This window comes from Crocodylus siamensis, chromosome 1, assembly GCF_052110815.1.
Source record: "Crocodylus siamensis isolate JL-2025a chromosome 1, ASM5211081v1, whole genome shotgun sequence".
NCBI classification, from domain to species: Eukaryota; Metazoa; Chordata; order Crocodylia; family Crocodylidae; genus Crocodylus; species Crocodylus siamensis.
In genome coordinates this window covers 162,591,439-162,609,446 of record NC_143395.1, presented here as the reverse complement: position 1 = coordinate 162,609,446, position 18,008 = coordinate 162,591,439, and the positions used below count along the sequence as shown (strand labels likewise).

General features: G+C 43.1%; 1 protein-coding gene across 1 annotated transcript in view; it reads left to right on the top strand.

The window, feature by feature from the left end:
• Positions 1 to 13,499, top strand: part of GALNT14 (polypeptide N-acetylgalactosaminyltransferase 14) — a 213,290-nt gene extending 199,791 nt beyond the window's left edge. The window contains exons 14-15 of the mRNA XM_090047316.1: positions 12,066 to 12,185; positions 12,817 to 13,499. Of these exons, the coding sequence (XP_089903442.1) occupies positions 12,066 to 12,185; positions 12,817 to 12,975 (279 nt within the window). The 3' untranslated portion in view covers positions 12,976 to 13,499. The remainder of the gene's footprint in view (positions 1 to 12,065; positions 12,186 to 12,816) is intronic.
• Positions 13,500 to 18,008: the final 4,509 nt, after the last annotated feature.

The following is an 18,008-nucleotide window of genomic DNA, read 5'->3' as shown; positions in this document are numbered from 1 at the left end:
CCCAGACAAATTAGAGCACTCTGCAGAGTGTGGCCTATCCAAGGCCCTGAACCTTCAGTGTTTTGAGGCAGGTTTGACTAAGGTCAGTCACTGGAAGATTACCCTCTTAAGGACAATCTTAGGGTGGGACAGAACTGCTGCTACCTTCCTTCCTGGCTGCTGGGAGAGGAATATGGCTAGAAAAATGGTGTGAAGACATACGGTTAAGGACCGTATTGCATGTTACACTTAGGACACATTAGCTGAACTTAAAATGCCAGTGATGGAGCATTCCAGCAATAAAACATGTGCTAAGTACAATCATATAGCAAAGTTAGGACTTTTCACAGGAGGAGTATCTCCAGATCATGTTAGGTGTCGTGTATTCAGCTATCATGGGACTGCTCCACAAAGATAATATGAGCACAGCTTTCCAGTTGTTGGTCCCTGCCCTGGCACTTCACTGAAGTCTTGGACCATCTCTGGTGTACTGCCAGGGCTGGAACTGACAATCAGCTCATTGTCAATCCCAGCCCCAGCACTGTAGCAAAGCCAGGGTTGGGACCAGCAGTCAGCTGATGGCACCAAACCAGAGTCATGGAACCAGCTCTTTTGCAGTGCTGGGGCTGGGATTGTGGGTCAGTTGATTGTCAGTCCCATCCAAGGCACCTCACCAGAGCTAGTTCAAGTCTCTTGTGCAGTGCTGGGCTGGGACTGACAAACAGCAAGCTGTGCATAAGAGATCATGTTAGAGATCATCATAAGCATTACTGTGCAGTGACTCAGAACATATTCAAACTTTTAATATGGCATGGTAATATCTACTGTGACCTAAATAAAACATGTGCTAAGTACCCCATGCCACAAGGCCCTAAGGCTCACGTAAACCTTGGTGATCCCCTGTTACCAACAAAAAAAATGATAATTACAGGGCCAGTGGCAGCTCCTGTTAACTGTCACAGTAACCACAGGAGCAGCCTTAAAACCAGACAGCCCTAGATTTGGGGTGAGCTGAACCCCCTCCTCTGAGCACCAAGGAGGCTCATCTGCAGCCCAGGCTGGTGCGATTGTCTCACACAATTGTGATGCACAACTCAGAGGAAGAAAACAAGACCTATAATTTCCTCTAATCTTTCAGACCTATTTATTCCTCTTCATATTTCAAAATGCAGTGAATTGCGGTGGTATTTATAACTTCATAGTCTGCATTCTTTCACTAGTAAATTGCCCATTAAACGAGCAAGAGCTTAATGAGCATGACCTCCTTTATTTATTTATTTATTTATTTCAAATATTTTATATTTCTTTTTTATCTTTATTTTGAAAAATATGCAGCATCAATCAGAATGCACTCTCAAGTCCAGATTTTCAAACATGTTAGATGAGAGAGGGGGCATATGGGCAGGGCACTGGAATGGGACTCGGTTCCTGACTGTGCCATAAGCTTCCTATGCAACTGCAGCCAAGTCTTAAAATCCTTGAACTTCAGTGTTCCCATCTGTAAAATAGGGATAATAGCACTCATCTGCTTCAGAGGGGCACTATAAAGATAAGTACATTAATGTGTATGAGGTTATGGGAGCCTGGATAGCAAGTTATTAGATAATATGCAAGTGTATGCCTACCTTGGGCACACAAATGCAATGTGTGCACATAGCCCTCATGATGGGTGCATGGGTTATAACAGAAAAATGGGAAATTAGGAACATAAGGGACCAAAATGAACTATGCCTCTATGGGATTACCATTGTATATACACTTTACACATGCAGTTGCACAGCTTTGAGACTCTAATCTATGAAAAAATATACTATATTACTCAAAGCAGAGTGGGAAGTGAATTTAGTAATTCCAGAAAATGAGTCCAAGGTGGCTTCAGGTACTACCTTGGAGTTGTTATAGTTTAACAGTCAATCTTTCTGCATTTTAAAAATCCTTTACTTTCTCTCTTGCTATATGGAAGACGCACATGAGCAACAAGGGAAATGGGTTAACTAAGGGCCCTGCTACACTTCCAATTAAAGCTGATGGAAACCAGCTATAGAGTTGTTACACATTTCTAAACACTAACTTTATATATGGTTGGCTCTTTTTATAGCTGAATAGTCATTTTAATTGGGTGATAATTAGTTTGCATGTGTGACTGGTTTAAATTTATTATGTAATTAGCCAGTTAATTATGAAATATATCTAAGATATAGCAGAGGCGCCTTAAAATTCTGTTGGAAAACAGCATTCTTTTCAAAAAGGGAATTTTCTATGCATTTTGATGATACTTTACATTTTTTTCTGACATCCTGAAATGAAAAATATGATGTTGACTCATCAACAGGGATCCTGGTTTTCTCTAATAAAAAAAAAAAATCCCAGTTTTTGGATGAAAAAAATAACACAAAATCCACATTTTTCCAAGATTAAAATGAAACACAACTATATATAGATATATATGAAAATTGGGGATTATTTTATCAGAGAAAACCAGGATCCCTGCTCATCAAGTTGTTTGTTTAGATTTTTAAAAAATCAGTGGTTTTTGTTTTGACATTTCTGATTAGAATTTTTCAGACCTTAATGGGCAATAACATTTTTCAGCATTTTGCTTTTGTATTCTGATTCAGAATTCCTCCCAGGATAAAAATGCCCTTTCTTGTTCAGCTTTAAACTAAGTCTATAGGGCAACTGACTATAGAGAAAATGCTGAACAACTTCATCAACTTTCTATTAGTTGTTCTGATAAAGTAGGCAGTAGCCTACGAAAGCTCATGCCTCTATGAACAAGCTAGTCTGTAAGGCTGCATCCAGACAAGCATGGACATTTGGTTTCCCAGGGACAAGTAGTGACAGCTCACCTTACACCACTGGTACTTGTTCCTGGGGAACGCCCATGCCACGCATGCTTTGGTGCGTGGCAAATTACCTTGGGTAGGGTAGGAGAGGCTGGAGCACCAGGGGTCAAAAACCTGCAGCAAAAAAAAAGGAGAGCAGCACACTCACAGGCAATGCTCTCTTGCAGCACAGAAAACATTTGAATGTGCGGTATGTGATACCGCAGATGTGTTTGCAGCACCACATGGCTGCACTTGTCTGAATGCGATCTAAGGTCCCACCCTGCCCTACCAAAGAAAAAGACAAAAGGAAGAGAAGTGTATTTCTCTTTTCTTCAGTTTTTCTGTTATAGTGATCCTATGTTTTACTTGTTACCTGAGGAAGTAGAACACTTCAGACAGAATTATCATTTCTTTTAAATGGGCAGTGTGCCTTTAAATTTAGATTTGAATCACAGAAATGTCAAGAAATTACCAGCTCAGTCTTAATTCTGTTCCTTGAATCTATTACAGTGGCAACTTTGCTTGACAGATTGTGCAACTTAAAGAAAGCAGTAATCCTAAGTGCTACTTAGTGCATTTTTGGCAATGAACAACAGCATGGTTCTTTTCAGTTATATCATATTTCAATCACAGCTTGTTTATCCAGTGCTTGATTATATGAAAAAAAATATGAGTTTATCCAAAATAAGGTTGTGCTCTCTGATGTATGTTGAATACACTGAGAAGTTCCTGGCTATCCAAAATTTATAGTTGTAGTAGTAGTGTTAATTTGGTTGCTTCTTTGTACTTCTATAGTTCCTTTCATGCAAAGATCTTAAAGCCCTTTACAAGCGTTAATGAATCAAGGGTGAGATTTTTCAGTTGGTGTAAATTGGTTACTGCAATGGTGCTAGCATTTCAGGGGCACTGGACAGCTCAGCAGAGGCAGATCCAGGGTTTGGCACAAGAGGGTGTGGGAGCAGCAACCTGTGCTGCAGGGATGGCTACCCTACTGCCTCCCAGCCTTCTCCCCCACCACTGGTGCAGGCAGACCTCTCCTCCCCTCTCCTGTTCCCCTGTCTCACTGCTGCTGGGGAAGGGAGGGGGGATTCTCACCTGCTTTGAAGCCTTCAAAAATTTCCCAAAGATCCCCTCAGCATGATGCAGTTTGAAGCAGGGAGATGGACCTGCACCACTGCACCCCCTCTAGATCCACCACTACAGTTGACCTTCAGTCTAATGACATCTCTTTCATGTAATGTCAGCATTTATTACAAGTAGAGAAATTGAAGCACAGGGAGATTAATCGCTGCCTGATAGGTAAGTGCCTTGAATACCCATGGTGTGCATTGACAGGCATAATTACATAAGAAATGCCACGCTAAGAAAAAACCAAGGTCCATCTAGCCCAGTATCCCATCCCTCACAGTGGCAGGGACAGTGGTCCCCAAACTCCAAGGCTCTGCCTGTCTCCAGCCCTGGATCATGGATATCTGAAGCTTATAGTCTTCACAACTGCCCAATCCATTAAGCTCTTGAGATGAGTGTTTTGGGATCTGGGTTACGGGGAAAGAGTCACCCCATGCCTGACCCCAAACACAGTCCCTCCCTCACTGAAAGGGCTTGTGGGTTTTGAGGTTGCCAGCCCTTTAATAATGTGTAGCTCCCTGGACCAGTCTGCTAGTGCCAGCCCTTGCATCAGCTGTGGAGACAGGGCTGTGTGGACAGTGCTTCCCAAGAGGCTGTGTGTGCTGTATCTGCAGTAAGTATGGCCAGAAGCTAAGTTTTTTTCCCCCATCTTGTTATGTCTCATTTATTAAAAGAATTGATTGATTTAGCTTTTCACAAGAGAAATGCATTTGAGTGTAAATAATTGATCGTAATTTTGCCCGGGTGCTTCTAATGAAGACGTCACTAGTTGGCTTGTGCATTGGTTTTCTCTGATATCGGCGCTTCAGTTGATACTAGGCTGTGCATTAACCTCTTTGGAATAGATTTGTGACTCTAGGATTCATTTAATAAACCCATTAATCATTAACAGTTCTGGGAAGCCTGACATGCTTAGAACAAAAATCAGAAGACTCTTTGGTCTGGATACACTTCAGCACATTAGCAGCAGCCACAAATGACTGTTTACAGGGAGACAGAAGCAGCCACTCTCCTACAGATGAAGGGAATAAGTGGGAAGACTGTAACCTCTGTTGCCTTTCCCCATATCTTACCATCTGTACCTCCAGATGTCCAAAGGGATAAATTGCTGCTGCCACATTGTGCTGCTGCACCATTGTCCTGACACAAGAGAACTACAGCAGGACACTGATGTGGTAGCTTTGCCCCTTAGTTCACAGTCTACTGGAATCTCCCCAGGGGTGGAATAGAACTTAGCAGTAACTTAGGATCCTTCCAGGGTCTGTTGAAAATCACCCTTTTCCTCTATCACCTTTACCTCCTCAGTCCTCACTTTGTTCCTGGACATAATCTTCCTCCATGTCATTCTTCCTCCTTCCTCTCTATCATCTCCAATGGACTGCATTTTAACTCAATACAGCCTCTCCTGACTGGACCCATGATTTTCCAGCCACTCGTTGCTATGGTGAGCCTTCCCCAGCTACTGGATCCCAATCCCAAGGATCTTCCCTTAATCCTGCTATAATGCAGTGGCATCCAACTCTGAGATGTGCCTTTTCCTAAGGAGACAGGAGGCACAAGGGCACTTTGAATACCATAGTCTGTGTTAGAGTATTGTTGGCAGGTGCTCAAACTTTTTATTGGAGTTTTGAAAAGCAGAGGATCCTCCCTGTCCCACCATTTTTCCTCTTGCTTCTAGCAGTTCTCTAGATGTGGCCCTACCTTGGATGCTGTGACAGGGGTAATGCAGGCCACTGTATCATGCCCCTTATTACAGGTTAGTTCACTTGGGACCTTATAGACCAACTTCTGTTTCTGGTGAACCAGTCTCAGAAATGATGCTTCCTGCAGAAAATACATGCCATGGTTCTGTGTTTTATATGACAGAATTGGTGACCTAATAGCAAGTCTGGAAAGGAAACAGGGATATCACTGTCCCTTTACCCCATTTCACTGCATCAGCCATACTGCCATAACAACCATAGTAGAAGCACTCACGTTGTGGCCCTGTCAGATTCTAATGAATCTGCAAATTCTGCTAAATACCTGTCATCAGCAATCTCAGACAGGACACAAAAAGAAGAACTTCATCAGCAGGTATAGCAATACTTTCCGATAGCCCCAATGAGGCTCTTGGCATTCCTGTGCCATTAAAAAAGACATGGCCTTATGTGAGCTTGGTCAAGGGTCATATGGAAAAGATTAAGCATATTATTGCCCACCCAGCTGGTCATGTAGGCTTTTCAGAGTGCAGAAAGAGAGAAAGAAGGAAAATGCAGGAGTTGCTTGCTGTGTGGTGGGCAGTATGACCTAACAGAGCAGACAACTTCACTCTGACATTGAAGACATGCATGACAGTGGTTAGGACTCTTCACCTCTCTGTGCTTTGCTTTTGCCATCTCTAAGATAGAGATAATAATACCTCTCACAGGTGCTTAAAGAGGATTAATCGACTAATAATGGTGAAGCACTTTGACATCTATCGGTGGAAGATGCTGTTGAGCAGTATTACTGATGATGATGGTGATGATCTGAGGTCACCCCAGGCTTCTTCAAGAGAATTTTGCTCTAAGCGTTCTTTACCTCATTGCTTCTCCAGCTTTAAGGCTCAGCTTTGCCCTCATACCTCAATAGCAGAACCTCCACAGGATACCCACGTTAGATGGGGCTACCATCTGGCTGCTCTCTGATTGGCTGAAAGGGTTTCTTTTTATATGCCAGCCAGTCTCAACTAAGCCGAAGGTGATATTTTAGCATAATTTCTTTAATTCATAAGGATGCTGACTAGCAGTGACAGATGCCTCTTTGAATGATGTTAAAGCTTTGAAAAATAGTTTCAGCCTCAGATGGAGTTAGCATAGCTGGGACCTCTGAGGAGAGCATTTAGCAGCTGGGGCAGGTTGCTGCTCTTGTGAATCTCTCTGCTTCATCCTGTCCCACCTCTCAGACCCAAATCCTCATCCCCAATACCAACACACACAATACACCCATGTAACAAGAGGCTGATTTGTCTTTGAGAAGCCAGAAGATTAGATCTGCTTTTCTTAGGCCCGTATCTTGCCTTGCTGGCTTTCAGCGTGGCTGGTGGTATTTTCTATGCACACTGCTGCCTTTAAGTTGTGTATGTTCTTTGGGGGCTTCCCTGGCTCAGAGATTCTCTTCATCTCCTACCCTGGGTCATGTGAGATCTGAAGTTTTATATTTCACACTACTCCTGCTACCATTGCCTGATCCAAAGTGGACCATAGGGGTGGGTGACCGCCTGGGGCACCATGGTCAGGGTGTCACTCTCCCCCCGCCACCTACCTATCTCAGACCCATTAACTCCCATCCCTTTTGATCTTCTTTACCATGCATTTGCGTTTTCACAGACCTGCATTTTGCATATTGGCTTAAGCTTCTATTCTACCCAAGAGAGTACACAAATACCAGCAGACTCTCCCTATGCCTGAAGAAGGGTGTTTGTGCCCGGAAGCTTGTAAAGAACAATTTTTCCAACTATTTAATAAATAGTTGGAAAACAGTTGGTCTAATAAAAAGAGATCACATTTACCCAACACACACATTACTGTGATCAACTCACAGTAGTGCCCTACCCTGCCTGCCGACCCCTACCCCAGGCAGGTGTGATGTCCAGCCCAGCTCACTCCCAGCCTCCAGCCACTGCTCAGGATGATCCAGGCCAGGCAATATGGGTGGCGGCAGCAGCGGTGCTTGCCTGGCACACCATGCCGCTCCTCTTCCCTGCTGGACTGTGCCTCACGTCCTTGCCTGCTTGCCTCTGCTGGCAGCAACACCACTGACTTGGGGGGAGGTGAGGCACCAAAATACAAGTTTGCCCAGGGTGCCATTATCCCTAAGACCAGCTCTGCTGTGATCCATTAAGACCATGTGATGAGTATCTCAGGATCTGCAGCCTGTTGTGGAGAAAAAAGAAGCTCTGCTTATCTGGACTGGCCCAAATGGAGTTAGATAGGATAAAATAAAAATCCTAGTGGCATTTACCTCAACCTTAAACTAAAGCTTTTGCAGTTTCAAAATGTTCAGGCAACTTTAGATTTCTTCTCCTTTTGCACCTTTTTCTCAGGGTTCCAAAGAGGGGTGAAAAGGAAAGCATTGTTAGTAGAGCTGACAATAGAGACATTTTCAACGTATTTTTTTCTGTTGCAAAAAGTAATTTAGTTGAGATGGCAACGTCAATGAAAGATCATCTCAGGAAGGTTTGTCAGGGTCAGGAAGAGGGAAGAGAAGAAAGCAATAGCTCAGTGACTCTGATTCAGACAGAGGAGAGGCTTGAACCTGATCCGCCCACATCTTTGGAAAGCTGCTAATCCCCACAGCTGGAGACCTGCACCCTCAAGCTGTCTTTGTGGAGAAGTGCTATTACGCATGAGCAATCAAACAGTGCTTCTCTACGGGTCTATGACTGTCTTTATAGCTCAGGGGTCAGGGTACCCAACTGGGATGTGAAAATCCCCAGTTCCAGTCTCTGCCCTGAGGTACCTTGGAAAACAAGAATTCTCTGATGAAAAATTCAAGGTTTCTAAACTTAGTTTTCTTCTGCAGTGGGGTGAGAAAAGGGTCTTTCAAAATCCTGAATGAATGAGAGAGAGCCTCATCTTAGAAGACCCAGTAGCTCAGTTGTTAGTTTACTCACCTACAGTGTAGGAAATTCAGCTGTGAGACCTTGTTCTGACTGAGAGAGGCCAGTGACTTATTTGTTGAAACAATTTCATGTCAGAAAAAGCCATTTCAATTTCCCACAAAATTCCAATTATATGATCAGTTCTAGCTGTGATAACTTTTGAACTCCAGCTTACTGATTACCTTGCCCTTCTCCTTCACCTACACAGTTTCAAGCTGGTCACTTCCACGTGCTGGAGCTTGATATATCGTCTTACATATATAAGGTCATTTCACCACCTTTCACTGAGTTGTAGATGAGGATATATCAACCTAATACCAACAGCCACCACTGGGCTTGCTACTATCCTACCCTTCCCATATTGCTATAAGTAGGAGCTTTTCACAGGGAGGGAGGCAAGTATAGAAAGGTGTCCTGCTATGGAAAAAGGTGAAAACATCTGGAATGGTACATTATTCCATGAGCTGTCCTATTGAAGCCAAGACAGATACTTTTATAGCAATAGTCTAGTCTACGAGTATCTAGATGGAGCCCATAGCAATGAGCCTAGGCTGCAAAATTAACTTTGCCAAATTCGAGTCACAGTTTTGGCACATGGCCACTTTTAGCTGAAAGAAGAAAAAATGGTTAAAAATGTAAAGTAGCTTTTTCAAAGCAGGCTGTGGGTGGTACAGGTGCCAAGAACAGGTGTTGGAGTTGGCCCCATAGGGCTCAATTCTTGACAGATGCAGGACTAATTTGGCAAATGATTTCCTAGGCTGGGAGCTTGCACAGCAACTGACAGCACATGTGACTGGGACATTTGGAAATCAGTAGCTGAAGGATCAGGTGAATGCTGCATCATCTGACAAAGAAGAACTCATTGCCAAAAGGCCCTTTGGGGACAAAGTGTGCCTCCAAAAATGAGTGCCTGTTGCTTGTGTTGAAAGCTTGGGCAGTTCTTTTTGACAACGCTTTGGGCAGGCTGTTTGATTCCTGGGAGAAGGTGCAAGTCCCCTGGTGCCCAGGGTATAACATCTTGGAGCTTTTGGACCAGGGACATTTTCCTTTTCAGGTCTCAAAAAACCTAAATCAAATGTAATTTTTATTCCTAGGAATAAAACATCCATTGCTGCCTAATTTGAAATCAAAGGGAATAGGACTGCTGGCCATCTAGTGTTGTGCTAACAAAGTGATGCAGCTGTTTGCAGTTCTTTCTATAGCTGTTTGCAATTCTTTTTCTTTCCAGAACCAACCACTCCTCCAAGTGTGAGCCCCTTCTACATTGATCCATGCACTTGTGTACTGTTGTGTCTGTATATACTACGTGGCCTGTAGACAGACATAGCTCCTTCTTCTGTCTTTCATACAGCTGCCTCCAAATTCTTTTTCACAAGCCCAACCCTTGCTTGACACTGCTGACTCTGTCACGCTGTTATCACTCCCCCACCTGCTGGCTCCCCACTACTGCTGTTTCTCCAGTCCTCACACATCCTCCAGCTCCCTGCGACTCCTTTCCCTGGCTGGTGATGACTCTCCTCTGCTGTTTAGCAACCAGCCCCTATTACCACTATGTGCCTTATAACGCCCCCATCAGCAAGCTGCTTCCCAGATGCTGCTGATTTCCACTCTCCCATCTTCCTTCTCTCCATTTGTTTTTAAATCAGAAGTTTAAGGCTAGGACGAAGTTGCACCCCATCCAATTCCTCTGTCAAATTCTGTTTCAGAATGACGTATGATTTGGCACCAGAGCTAAGCGGGCCCTACTTCTACTAACACACACTTGTGTGGAACTGAGGCATTCCCAAGTAGACAATTTTAAGATCTGAAGCTAAAGTCAGATTCACCCATTGGGCTCTCATTATTAAGACACAGTGTTTTCTATTGCCAACAGCATACAAGGGAGTGATGTGACTAACATCATGTCTGACTGCTCTCTGTTCCCCAGCCTGAATGACATATTCCCCATTTACAGCTGGGTTGACTGAGAGCAGCCTTCAACATGAGTCCAGAGCAGGCTTGGATTTGTATCTCTGGATATACGCAAGACACCTTCACAACTTTGCCAGCACACTGGCAATTTCAGGATGTATTCATGTGGAGCATATAACAAGAGACAAATGTCCCTGCATTTCTGAGATGTCTATCTGAGTTACGAACTGATTTAGCCTAGCCATGTTACACTAACCTGCAAAGACTGAATCAATTCAGGCTCAGGCTTTTTGAATGTCTGTCTCTAGCCTAGATGATGGTCATTCCCACTGAAGTCCAGAGGTGATTAGCCATGTTAGTCTGAAGTCAGGTAGAAGGTAGGGCAAGGTGGCACCTTTAGAGATTAACTGGTGCAGAGAAGCATGAGCTTTCCTAGGCAACAACCTACTTCATCAGATTTGGGGGTTGCTCGGTCCAGTGATGATGCAGTCTGTGTTGATGAGGGGACACAACTGGCATGTAGGTCTGAAGCAAGGCCTGGTGGCTTGGTCAGAACTAGAATTAGATACTCTGTTACTGGAAGTCCATGAGAGTTACTCCTATGTGAGATGGGCAGCAGAATTAGGGTCCAGGCAATTAAATTTCATGCCCTTTTATTTGTATTCCAGTAATGTTCAGAAAAACTAGTCATAGACCCATTATACTAGACTCTGTACAAACACAGGACAAGGAGACAGCACAGACAGTTTTTAAATGTAACTGTAAGGTGCAAGACAACAGGTCAGCACAAGCAGATGAGGGGTGGATGGAACAAGAGGGTACAATGAGGCAATATTGATCAGACAGTTGGAAGAGTAGCTGTCACAGCACAGTGACAGAGTTACCATGTTTAATATAGTGTGTAGCAGTATCAAGCTTCTAGGGCAGAATCAGAGCTCTGATTGGCAAAAAGTCTGCCATTCATGACATCATCCCTCAGCAGCACCATTTCTGTCTCCCATTCCCTGATGGGGTGAATGGCGCATCTTTATCATTATCACCTCTCCCCCTCAACCACTTCCCTTGTAGGATCTTTTATAGTACTTTTCCCAGCAGCTTGTATAGGGACAGAGATTCTCCTTTTGGTTTAGGCATGTGTGTCTCCATTCTATCATACATTCCTTGGCACTGATGTACCCCCAGATCCCCCAAGAGCCCATCCTTGCACCTACTCACATTGGGATTTTTTGCTCTTAGAATCATAGAAAATTAGGTTTGAAAGGGACCTCAGGAGGTCATCTAGTCCACCCCCTGCTAAAAGCAGCTCAGAGCACCATCCCCTACTAGATCATCCCAGCCAAAGCTTTGTCTACCTGGGTCTTAAAAATCTTCAAGCCTGGAGATTCCACAACTTCTCTGGGTAACCTGTTCCAGTGCTTTACTACCCTCCTCTTGAGAGAGTTTTTCCTCGTATCTAACCTAAACTCCACTTGCTGCAACTTGAGACTATTGCTATTGATTTCAAAGGGAGCTAGATTTTGACCAAATTATTAATTTTTCACCTGAGAAAAATTGATTGGGATTTTTGTCCTGGTGTCTTCTTTCCCCCCTTGCAGGAATGGATATACACATACAACCATCAGGTCCGTCAGCAGCAGCTGTGCTTATCTGTGCACACCCTTTTCCCGGGCTCCCAGGTGGTACTATCTCCTTGCAAGGAAGGTGATGGCAAACAGGTGAGTCCCCTTTTCTCCATGTGAGCCATGGAGGTTGACATTCCTCGTTTATGTTTAGGACAGGTACAGCATCAGCAATGGCAGTGTAACCTCCCTTTTCATTGTCCTATTGAGGTGTACTGATTCTGTCCTAGAATCACAGTCTCTAGGGTTACTGCGGTCCGTATGGTCCATTCAGCCCTTGTTGATGAACATGTTTGTTAATGCCATTGTGATGTGGACACTTATCTACTAGAGACCAAATTGGAACAAACAATTTGTTTCAAACCAAAACCAACTACCAATTATCCCTTAGATCGTAATATTTTGCAACATTTAATGAGTTGGGTGACAGTGATCTATGAGGAAAAACCCTGTATTAACATATCCTAATGTATATGCCCCTGACGAAGAGATGCTAAGCACTGGTGGCTCTTAATAGGAGATGTGAGTATGCAGGATCTCTGAGGATAAAGCTAAAGAGAGCTGATTATGAGTTTCTTCAAAAGACTTCCACCACAGAACATGCTCCAGCATGGTTTGAGTCAGTAGTGTATCTAAAGTGCTATTATGCTAATGAGGATAACAGATAATACTACCACTATCCCAGCAGCCCTATCTTATATTCCTTTTCTCCTGTCTCCTTGTACAGCATTGGAGTAAAGTGAGTTCTCACATTGAGCATATGGCCACACGTTTCTGCTTGGATACTGAAATGGTGGGCGACACAAATGAGGGCACCCAAGAGCTTGTCATCAATCCCTGTGAGAGCATGGCTATGAGTCAACGCTGGGACATGGTGATGTCCTGACCTCATGAAAGGATCCAGTAGCAACACCAGCCAACATGGCTTCAGTGGAAACAGCCAAAGCACACCAGAGAAGCTCTTGGGAGGTCAGCTGCAAAATCATTGTGGCCCTTGTTCATTGCAGAGTAGGAGGAGAATAAGAAAATAAGGACACAGGACTCCAGGTTGAAGGATGGAGGCCAGCTGTGAGGCCTGCAGCAGTCAGTGGCCTGTTGAGGTCATACATTCACTGAGTAGGAACAGCAAAAGAAATAATCCCTAAATGTCTTTTAGTAATATTGAAACCAGGGGAGAAACCTTCTGGGGAGGGGCCTGCTGAAATCAAGAGTTTACAGTATTTATTGTTTTCACTGTAAAGAAGAAAAAGTGATGGAGAAGCCTTGGAGGCTGAACATGGAGAGACAAGCATCTAGTTGCTTGTGGAGGTGGCGGAGCAGGTGGGCAAGGAAAGGAGATGTGAAGGCAAACGAAAAAGGTCACTCTGGGGGCAAACTGAAAACACTAATAAATCCTTGCACTTTTTTAAATTGATGCTGTTGAGCTAGTCTTCTGAAGACAGATGGCTAGAGAGAAGCTATATTGCACATTATACCTTGTATATGATCCATGTACATGTCCTGTACTATATGCTGTAAAGAAAGAGGCCATGGTATCATGTGGGGATTGGGCCCAGAATTAACTTGACTGAGGGACTTTGCATCACTCTGTGCTATCCACATGTGAAAGGCTATGGCATCACTCAAAGCCCAGCCAGTTGCCAGGGCCAAACATGTGAGATGGCTAACCATATATACACAAGCCTTTCAGATGCTATAAGGAGAGTGGTAATACTGTTATTTCTTCTTTCTGAGTGGCATGAGACACAAAATCAACCTCAACATGTTTCTCGCTATTTCAAACCTGAAATAGCTCAGTTTTTCACTCTGAAGTATAAAAGTAATATTTTGGTATTTCAAGGTAACTGTTGCATTTGTGTTTTCCAAATTCCTTAGTAAAGAAGCTGGTACTAGTGTCAGACACAGGTGACTGAGGGAACAAGCTACCCCCTGTTCAGTACCAGCAAAAGTAGTATCTCCCCATGGCTTTTCACAGGCAAAACAAAGCAGAGTGTGTTGCTTCTTGAAGTACTTCTTTATCCCTCGATGTTGAATGTTGAAAGAATGATTTGAAATTCCCATTATCTTCATCATTGAGCAGGAACTAATGACTCATGGGATACCTCGGGGTTTTTCTCCTGAGGCCTAGACAGCACGCATGTTGTAGAGACAATGCCTTTAAGTTCCAGGGTGCAGGCATTGCTTAGAGATTGCATACCAAGATATAAGATAGGTTGTAGGGGTGGATGAAGCAGTTAGCTGGGACAGCAAACATAGAAACCCCAGAATGAGAAATGTTGTACAGGAAACCCCAAGGTCCTTTCTGACCTTGTCTCCAGTCTAGGTTCTGGCAAAGCACAAGGGGATACAAGGAGTGGGACAGGACAAGAGGATGAGAATCATCAATACGTTTCACATTGGGTGCTGCAAAGATAATAAAAACTCTGAGGGGAATTTTTCAGACCCTTAATGACTTGAAAACCAGTGGAATTGGTGCTCCCCACTCACTTTGGGTCTTTCAGAAATCTCATGCTCCATGCCCTTGATCTGATTGCAGACCTGTGACCTCAAGATGAACAGCCTCCTTATGCACTGAGCCATCCAGTTCTCCCTGTGTACCTCCCTGAATATAGGATTTCTCTGCACATGCTTTTCTCATCAGCATAGAAGGAGGGAGTTGCACATATAAGTTACCCTGGTACCAGGGGCAGTGCCAGAATAACTATTTTTATTTACAAAAGATCCTAGGGCATAAATGCTTTTCCATTTGCCCAAGAGATTACTAATCTAATGAAGCCACCCTGGCGTGAACCCCAAGGGCTTGCTTTATGAAAGGGCTCCAGTAAGCTGTCCTTTCACAGCAGTGGATTGCATAATTTCCATTTCACAACTTTCCAACAGGAAATAACACAATTACAGATAGAATAAAGGGAAAGCAAACACAGCCCCAGTTCAGAGAGAGGTTATGAACATTGCTGGTTACTGTGTGGTTAAGCTGGCAAATAGATAGCTGCTTTACCTGTTGCAAGTAACAGAAAAGATGTAATACTTCCTTATAAGACACTGTTGGATGACCATAAAAATGTTCTGATTTTCACTTGATCACCTTTGCCACATTTGCACCGAGAAGCTTTAACACTATTTTGTTCCTTCTTCCTACAGTGTAAGGAAACAGAGCGCTACCTGTATACAGTTGATACAGCTTTTGCACTGCAGCCTTCTTTAGTCATTAAATGAACAGCTTGATTTTTCTAAATCTGAAGTTCTCCATCTTGACAGGTTTGCTGCAGCCTAGAACAGTGTGAAGAAAGTTTGATGCATTCAGTGCATCATTTTCCATCCAAGGGTGAAAACTTCCATCTTGCTGGTAGCAAAAAACAGCTGTTTGTATGTGTTTGTGTGCACACATAGATATGGGTGGTGGAAACTTGTGTGCAGAAGTCCTGATAGATGTAGAAAGAAGTTCCTGGTTTAGATTTCCTTTGCTTGTCTGAAATGATGGGGGTGATTTTGTTTTAGAGGCCCAGTCATCAAGTCCAAGTCAGGGTTGTAGAAGGCTCCGATTGGTGCAAAATTGCACTGAAATGTTTAGGAATAGGATGCAGATTGCTTAAAGCTGAGGAAATGTGTCCCTTGCATACTATGGAGCTGAGCAATATGTGATGTCTGTCAGACGTCTGTGCAAAGCAGGCTGGAGATGTAGTTAAACTACAGATTAGTACAGTGGATGACCCATGTAATTCTCATAAAATGGTTCCATCACCCTAACCTCCTAACCTAACCTCCATCCCCCAACAGCTATGAACTATAGTGCAGTTCTGAAAAAGAGCAGCTATGGGGCATCTTGATGGTTCTGTCTCCCACATCAGCTATGCAAAGGACTTTGAAGCCTGTCTCATTGTTTGGGGATTGAGATTAGCACTAGGATCAGCAACATTTTCAGAATTGCATGGGGGGGTGCCAACACTCCTAGCAAGGTCTATTCCAGCAGTCATACAAGCACACAGTGCTTTGAAAACAATCTGCTCAGAGGGCCCTTGCATTTTGTGAAATCCAGGTTGTCCACACAGGCTTAATTAGCTTATTAAAATAGTCTATATTTTGGATTCCTTCTTTTATGTTTATTATTCCCCTTAAAATTTACTATGACTGTTATTATTCTGCCTGCAATGAGCTGTGAACTGCAGACTCATCGATAGGGTGTCTAGATAGGCTGTAGTATTTATAACTCTGTGTCCTCAGCCCTAATGCTATTTGGTAGTTTCTTACACTGATAGAGGAAGAGAAGATAAGGTAGAAAATGAGGTTCTAATCCTGACTGGGCTTCTTGATTCACTCGGTGACCTTCAAGGAAGTCACTTGTTCTTGCGACTCAGTGTAAAAGTCACCTGGAAAACTGGATTCAAAGTAGTAAACTCATGGTAGTGAACGGCCTTTAAAATAAGCTACAACGGCTGAAAAAGTTATACAAAAAATACAACTACAAAATATATCCATGTTCAAGTGATAAAGTGTAGATTTTAGTTGGGGAGGGGAAAGTCACATAGGCACACCCTAAACTGTAAATTGATTCTCTTGATTTCCAGCTCTTTTGTGTTCACCGGACCTCAGCAGTGTGGTTTGCTGCTAAGGAGCACTGGTTGAAATATCACATTTTATGAAGCCGTGGGCAAAATTTAATGGAAAATGAATGCCTAATTAAGAAATGAAGGCACTGTGCTCAGATTCAAAGGCTGATATCATCTAATCAGAAAACAGAAATGGTAAAGAGGTAGATATCATTTGGAGGAACAGGAAGCATCATTATGGGCTGAGTGCTAATCCCACCACTTTCCGTGATTGTAGGGCTAGGCCAGTTTGGAGCAACCCTCTTTATTTTCTTGCTTCAGTTTTCCCGTTTGTAAAATATGATTAACAGTAAACTATACCCTTCTCACAAATGTGTTGTGAGGATGAGTTAATGAATAGTGTGATGTTTTGACCGGGCAGCACACACAGTATTATTATCCATTTTATGTATTTTGGCAGCCACTACCTAGTCCAGCACACCAAGATAGGACCAGTGAGCTCCAAAGCTAATCGCATTAATCACCACAGCCTAAATAAAAGATATAGGCTGTATTGTTGTCACAGATTAACATCTTTTATGGGTCAGGCATATAAATCACACAGATCACAGGGTTCCAGCAGGACCTACATGTCTCATTAAACTAACCTGTGCAGCTCAATTTGTGGTTGTGCATTCAGACATAAATCTACAGGCAAAGGATTATTTGTAGAAATTACAAATCAAGTAATCTGAATAACAAACTTGAGAAAAATCATCATCTACTAAAGGTCAATTCACTGGCAGGAAAAGAAAGTAAAGCTTATCATTCTGCTGGATAAACTGTTCTCTGTGAATTATTTACCCAGCACTGATTTGACTGTTATGAGTGTTTTGTGCAAGCAGCAATCCAGCACCTGAAGAATTAATCAGTCCTGGAACATCTGCACATAAGTTACACTGATGCCCAAAAGACCAGATTCAGTAGACTTGCTCCAGACACACAGGGTGTAAATATGAGTTGAATTTCCATGCATCTGCTGTTTTCTTACTGACTGGAAGCAGCTAAGAACAGTTTAAAACACTGGTGCAGTTGGCACCTTGCACCTGCTCTCTAATTGAGTCTAATTACAATCTGGGTGAGGCCAGAGATCAGTTTAGAGCTGGGAAATATGCTGGTAAATCTGCTGCTTTCTTTCCCTTGTTTATATATTTTGTGGTAAATGACAGTTAATTCCTCTTAAGGAAATCTAAATTGATGCTTTGTGATTCACAAGGGAAAATATGGTATGCTTGCAAAGATGTGTTTGTCTAAATCCCATTCCAAAACTCCCCTCTGTCAAACACCCACCTGATCTCATTATAAGGTGGTTGAGGGCATCAGCCCAGATAAT